Here is a 7,001-nt window from a genome sequence, read left to right as displayed (position 1 = left end):
AAAGCAAAAATTAAACAATTTCATTATATAACCTTTTGGCTAAATAACCCCTTCTTGACAGTGTGTAATAATAGAGCTACATTGGCCTAGTGTTCAGTGGATTCCCAGGGAATGGTCAGCGCCTTCGGCTTGGACACTGAGCTGTTGGTCTACCTTCAAATCTGAAATAACCAGGACTGAAGCTTTGACTCTGATGTTTCCCCCGAAGGAAAAAGTCAGAAAAGGCGAAGGTCATGCAGCCAGCAGTGGAGATAATTTGCTGTTCTGACGCTGCCTGGACTGGCTTGGCCCTGGGGTCATTCTGCTGGTCTCTGCCATGGCCATGTGCCGGGTGAATGAGGAAGATTGCCCCAAAGGGGTTGTTTTTGTTTTGTTTTTACTCTTTTCTTATATAATATCCCTCTTTTCAGATTATTCTTCAATTCAGGAAAAGATTAGGGCAGCTTCATGATGCTAGGCAGTGGCATATCTTCTAAGTAACCTATAAAAATCATCTTTTTCAAAACTGACAAAACCATTTTCTCAAAGGGTTTAACCTGCTCAGCATGAATGAGCGTCCTTATCCTTCTCTTGAGGTGGAGAAGAGTCCAGAGGTGTTAATATTCCCCAATGCACGAGAAAAACTGCACCAGATTTTGGATTCAGCTTCGGTTCTAATTCTAGAATTGAGATCCACTGGCTGGGCAACTTTGGGCAGATTTCTTAACCTCTCTGAATCTCAGTTTCTTCACAGTGCACAGTAAGCATCCGTCTCATAGAGATGTGAGGATTAAAAGAAGCCCAATGTCCCATATGTCCAGCACAGAGTAGACATGCAATATGAGCTGTGGCTGCTAATGGTATTGTTTATAGTATTATTAAAAGAGCAAGCGGTTGTTTCAGCCATGTTGCAAGCTGATTAGCAGAACAAAATTTTGATTTTATTTTTATACGTTTCATACTAAGGGAGTAAAAGCCATCATGCATTCAATAAAATACATGGATTCTGTTGGACATCTGGGTAACAGACTCATCTTGGCCAGTCATCAGCCCCCGACCTTGGTAAGTTATCTATTTATGAGAATCTGTTTCCTTGTTTTCCAACTGGAAAATTGACCTGCTTCTCAGGCCTCATGGAGCTGTTGAGAGGGGACACCACATGGCATGTGTAAAAGCCGTTTGGAAAAAGTTTCAAGCACTATCCAGAGTGAAAGGTGTTATTGTTGGGGTGTAGGAAGCTGAGTTTGTGTGAGCATATTTTGATTTGAGTGTGGACTTGAAGGCAGGTATGAGGAACACCAGTCCTGCTCATTTTGGTAACCCTAGGACACTCTGTAGGTATTCAAAATGTTGATTTGTTTGGTTAAGAGACCAGCTAAGAATCTTGAACCCCCCTCCTCTCTCTCTCTCTCCCTTCCCTTCTTCAGGGTTTTATTTTCTTCACATATAATTGTATTTCACTGTTGCAGCCACTATTGGCTTCACTCATTGTGAAAGGAGCCCTCTTAGTTAGAGCCCTTAGTTAGTTCAGCCTGCAACACTGGAAGCAATCACCACGCTTCTACACTTGGATGTTAACTCGGGAATTGCTTTCTGCTGTAGACATCTTCTCTGCATTGGGAGGGAAGACTGCAAAAGTGGGGCAGAGTGCAGGTGTCTGACAAACCCATCCACAGATTCCACTGCACTTGGAATTAAGTCCAGAGTCTTCAAGGTGCCTTTGAGGCTTACCAGGACCAGTTCCTGCCCACTTCCTTTTGTTTGTTTGTATAATCCTCACCTGAGGATATTTTTCCATTGATTTTTTTTTAGAGAGAGTGGGAGAGGGACAGACAGAGAGATATATTGATGTGAGAGAAACACATCAATTAGTTACCTCCTCCACGTGCCCTGACCAGGGCTCGTGCCGGGGAGGAGCCTGCAACCAAGGTATGTGCTCTTGACCAGAATCAAACCCTGGATCCTTCAGTCCATAGGCCAATACTCTATCCACTGAGCCAAACTGGGTAGGGCTCCTCCCCACTTCTTTAGCCCAGTCTCTAGCTAGCTTCTCTGCCCTGAGCTTACTCCTTCTGAGATGTCTTTTCAGTTCCTTGAAGGTAATGCCCTCTTTTAAACTTGAGCACTCCTCTCCATCGCCTCAGATGACCTAGTTCCAATCTCCTCTCCTTCATGACTTCTCCCTCTGTATTTGCCTGGTTGATAGTTTTGTGGATTCTGTTTTCACTGAGATCTGGGGCATTTTTAGCTGCCCTGGCAATAACCTTCCTTCTTACCCTGTCACTCCCCTCCCTTTTAAATAGACTTTATTTTTTAGAGCAGATTTAAGTTCAAAGCAAAATTGAGTACAAATTACAAATAGTTCCCATATAACCCCTGCCCCTACACATATATAGCCTCCTACACTATCAACATCCCCCACCAGAGTGGTATATTTGTTATAATCGATAACCTACATTGACATATTAGGGTTCACACCTGGTGTTGTATATTCTATGTGTTTGGACAAATGTCTAATAACATGTATCTATCATTTTAGTATCATCAGGGTAGTTTGACTGCCCTTAAATATACTCTGTGCTCCAAATATTCATTTGTTTCCTCTTCCTAATTCCTGGAAATCACTGATCTTTCTATTGTCTCATAGTTCTGTCTTTTCCACAAGGTCTTATATTTGGAATCATACAGTAGTATATAGCCACTTATTTATTTAATACTAGAGGCTCAATGCACGAAATTTGTGCAAGAGTAGGCCTTCCTTCCCCCGGCTACTGGCACTAGCTTCCCTCTGGCACCCAGGACCTTGGCTTCCCTCCCAGACCCGGCTTCATCTGGAAAGTTGTCCAGTCTAATTAGCACATTATGCTTTTATTATTATAGATTTTATTTATTTTTTAGAGAGCGAGGAAGAGAGAGAGAGAAAGAAACATTGATCAGCTGTCTCCTGCATGCCCCCCACTGGGGACTGAGCTCACAACCTGGGCATGTGCCCTGATCAGGAATTGAACCCCCAAGCTTATGTGCACAAGATGATGCCCAATCAACTAAGCCACACTGGTCGGGGTAGTATGTAGCCTCTTTAGATTGGTGTCTTTCACTGAGTAATATGCACTTAAATTTTTTCCAAGTCTTTTCATGGCTTGTAGCTCATTTCTTTTTAGTGTTGAACAATATTACATTGTATCAATGTGCCACAATTTATTTTTTCATTCACTTACTGATGGGCATCGTGGTTAATTCAAAGTTTTAGAAATTATTAATAAAGTGGCTATAATCATCTGCAGATTTCTATGTGGACATAAGTTTTCAACTCTTTTGGGTAAATTCTGTGGACCTCAGTGAGTAATACATCTGTCAGAAAGGACTCCTCATAGTCAACTGGGCACAAATTCATAACTAGAGTCTAGAAGCCATTATTAACAGAGGCCTCTCACTCATGCTGGTATCAGGGAAAAGCTACAGACTGAACTTCTAAGCCTTGTGCATTGTGTTTCTATTGCCTGAGCCAAACCCATAAGGGAGTTCCTTGAATCATATTTTAACCAATGGGCTGAGACCTGCCCTGTTCAATTGCAGTTTTCCTGACCAATCAGAACAGCTCCATAATAAGCAATCAGGATGCAAGATTTTGACTGATCAGGACAGTGCTATTTGGACCAATCAAACTGTACAAATATGGATTCCTGATCTGCATAAAAATGGACCAATCGGGGATCAGGGCAGGCACTTTCTCTATGTAAGCTGGCCTCCTATTTGTCTCTGGGGGATGCAATTTCAGTTTCCTCCAGTGATTGCTATTCCTGGTTTGATAACTTTACCTGAACAAAGTTTCTCTTTTTTCTGCACCCTGGCTTGGGGATTCCTGTTGGCTTTAGATTGGCGGCAGCAACCTTTTGTTGACAATACCAAAAAGTGCAATTACCAAATTGTATGGTAAGAGTGTATTTGTTTTTGTTGTTGTTTTTTAAAATATATTTTATTGATTTTTTTACAGAGAGGAAGGGAGAGGGATAGACAGTTAGAAACATCAATGAGAGAGAAACATTGACCAGCTGCCTCCTGCACACCCGCTACTGGGGATGTGCCCGCAACCAAGGTACATGCCCTTGACCAGAATCAAACCTGGAACCCTTCACTCCGCAGGCCGGCGTTCTATCCCCTGAGCCAAACCAGTTAGGGCTGTTTTTGTTATTTTTAAGAAACTGCCAAATTGTCTTCCAGAGTGGCTGCATCATTTCGCTGCCCTTTTAAGGCACAGCTTGGTCATTTCGCTGCCCTTTTAAGGCACAGCATTGACTTCTTAGGTAGATGGTACCCCAATTCTCAGTGCCCAAAGGTCTTGAGAGACACTTTCGTGGATATGGCAGGGTGCACACTCTGGGGCAGTACAGGACAAATTCCTGCCTCATGCTCAGTTAACCTAATGTGTGTTATTAGTGTGTCTGAACTGGGCAACTTATACTGTATTCAACTTATCTATTGCTATGATGGTCGTTGAAAGTCAGAGAAGCACCGTTACATGTTTGATACATGTGTGTGTGTCAGACCCAGAAAGCATGGCTGTCCCTTCTTCCGGAACACTCACACGCCCAGCTGTGCCCTTCTCCTCTTCCCTTAGCTCTACTACCAACTAGCTGGGCATCCCTTCTCATTCATTGGGGATTTGCCTTCTGACTCATAGTTGTTGTTGGTGGTGTTTTATCTCATCATCATGAAATCTACCCCCTAAAGACTTCTTGGTTCTATAAGCTTCTCATTTCAAAAAGCTTTCACTCACCTTTCCCTGGCACCCCACTCCCATAATCACCATCAGAACCCTCACATCAGTACAATCTGCACTGCTCAGAAATCTCATTTTCAAACGAGTCACTCTCTAAAATACCACAATCTATTTTTTTCAGATTCACTCACCACAATTCTTTGAATTCAATTCCTCTAATCCCTCGATCCCACATCTTTCTCCTGATCCATCAGCCCCCTTCTGTCTTCTCATCATCCCTCATTTAACACAAATCCTGGAGTCGATCTTCCTGCCATGTCCTTGCATTTCCTTCTGTTATTTACACCTGGCTGGCAAGCCCCAATCCTCACTGAAGTTCCCTCTGCGTTCTCTGGGCCTGTCCAGAGCCGCTCCAAGTTGCTGATTAACAACCACCCGACAAAGCTTCATTTAAAGTCTCAATCTCAAACCATATGGCCACTTGTTCTCCTGGCATACCTGTCATGCTTTCCTAGGTAACTTCCCCATTTTCTGAAATGACATTTCATACCTTCTTCTGTCTGCACACCTCCCACACTCTCTCCCCCTGAATCCCCTGAATCCTGGCTAATGAGGGAGCCTCAAACGCCCTGAGAGAATAGCAGCCAGAGAGGAACCGTTCATCTTCTCACCAAATCTAGAAACACTTCTGAGTTGGCACCTGGCTTCTGCTTCCTTTCTCCTGTAGGGGGAGAATGCCTCTCTCTCCTAACAATAACATTCCTCCTCTGGGTGAGCTCATCGCTCAAGGCGTTTGTTCCTTTAATGATCATCTTCTGCATAATCACATCATCAGAGCCCCTCCCTCTCCAATGCTTCCTTTCTCTTTTTATTTATTTAAATTTTTATTCATTGATTTGAGAGAGAGAGAGAGAGAGAGATCTATTTGGTGTTCTCCTTATGTATGCATTCATGGTTGCTTCTTGTATGTGCCCTGACCAGGGATCAAACTTGAAATCTTGGTATATGGACAACTCTCTAACCAACTGAGCTACCAGGACAAGGCTCATCCTTCCTTTGTGTTTTTGTATTTGTGGTGGGAGATGAGAGAGTATAATTTACATTAAAGCCCACATATACATATAACCTCCCAGAAATTTATGTTGTGTTCTGTTACAGTCAATCTTCACTCCCACAGGCAGACATTATTTTGATTTCTATCACTTTAATGTTTCCTGTTTTTGGATTTTACATAAATAAAATTGTACAGTATGTACTCTTTTATATCTTGCTGCTTTTGTTCAGTTTAATACTGTGAGATTAACCCACGTGGTTGTGTGTATCAGTAGTTTTCTTGCTGAGTAGTATTCCATTGTATGCATACTCCACAATTTGCTTACTCACTTATCTGTTTATGGAAATTTAGGCTGTTTCCAGTTTGGGCTACTATAAATCAGGCTGCTCTGGATATCCTCGCACAAATCCTTTTGTGGGCATATGTTTCACTTATGCATTTCATTTTTGATCATAAGATGGTTTATGCTTAACTCCACAAAAAACTGCCAAACAGCTCTTTAAAGTGGCCGCACCACTTTGCATTCTGATGAAAGCAGGGTCGTCCCAGGTGCTTCACCTCCTCGCCAAATTTAGGATTATCAGCCTTTTTATCTCCGTGATTCCAGTGATGCAAGATGTGCTCAGCACAGTTCCTGGCATAAGATTCGCCCTCCAAAGAGGTTAGCTATTATCTTGCTTCTTAATGCTCAAACATTCTAAATAAAGGGCATCTAAGTTTCTCCTCTCTTATAGCCAGTTTACTCTTGTTTTAAGCCCTCCGAAGCCCACATTACAGTAACCTCCAGTGGTGACCATGCATCTGTTTCCGTATTCATGTTTAAAGAGACGCCCATATCTATTAAAGTACCTTCTTGGCTTTATAAAGAGGACAGCGCAGAGGGTCACCAATGCCTCCCTCGATGGACAGCAAGTGCTCCATAAAGAGCACAGCTTCACCTTTCTCCTGCAGCTGCCTCAGGGTAACTTTCCACCTTACTTTGCTCTGGGCTATGTTCCCATCGCCTGGGAATTACATTCTCTTTAGAGCTGCGCTTTGCCCTTCCCACAACAGCAGGCCTGGGCCACCAGCACCTTATCTAGTCTGTTAACCTGAATTGTCCCCCCTTGCTCCTGAGCAAGTTGCCAAGGGACCCATTCCCTTTGGCAAAGCCTGCACCCCAAGACCTCCTGTTCCCACATTTTTCTCCGGCCCCTGCCGGGGCTTAATTATCTCATTTAGCTCCCTTCCCACTGGCCTCCTGCCGGG

The 7,001-nt window shown here is 43.2% G+C and overlaps 1 protein-coding gene across 1 annotated transcript in view; it reads left to right on the top strand.

Moving 5' to 3' along the window:
- Positions 1-960: 960 nt before the first annotated feature.
- MTNR1B (melatonin receptor 1B) overlaps positions 961-7,001 on the top strand; it is a 16,674-nt gene continuing 10,633 nt past the window's right edge. Inside the window, exon 1 of the mRNA XM_006771944.1 lies at positions 961-1,041. Within this exon, the coding sequence (XP_006772007.1) occupies positions 961-1,041 (81 nt within the window). The remainder of the gene's footprint in view (positions 1,042-7,001) is intronic.

This window comes from Myotis davidii, unplaced genomic scaffold, assembly GCF_000327345.1.
Source record: "Myotis davidii unplaced genomic scaffold, ASM32734v1 scaffold345, whole genome shotgun sequence".
In the NCBI taxonomy this organism is placed as follows: domain Eukaryota; kingdom Metazoa; phylum Chordata; class Mammalia; order Chiroptera; family Vespertilionidae; genus Myotis; species Myotis davidii.
The sequence above is the reverse complement of the archived record's forward strand: the minus strand, read 5'-3'. Positions and strand labels throughout refer to the sequence as shown.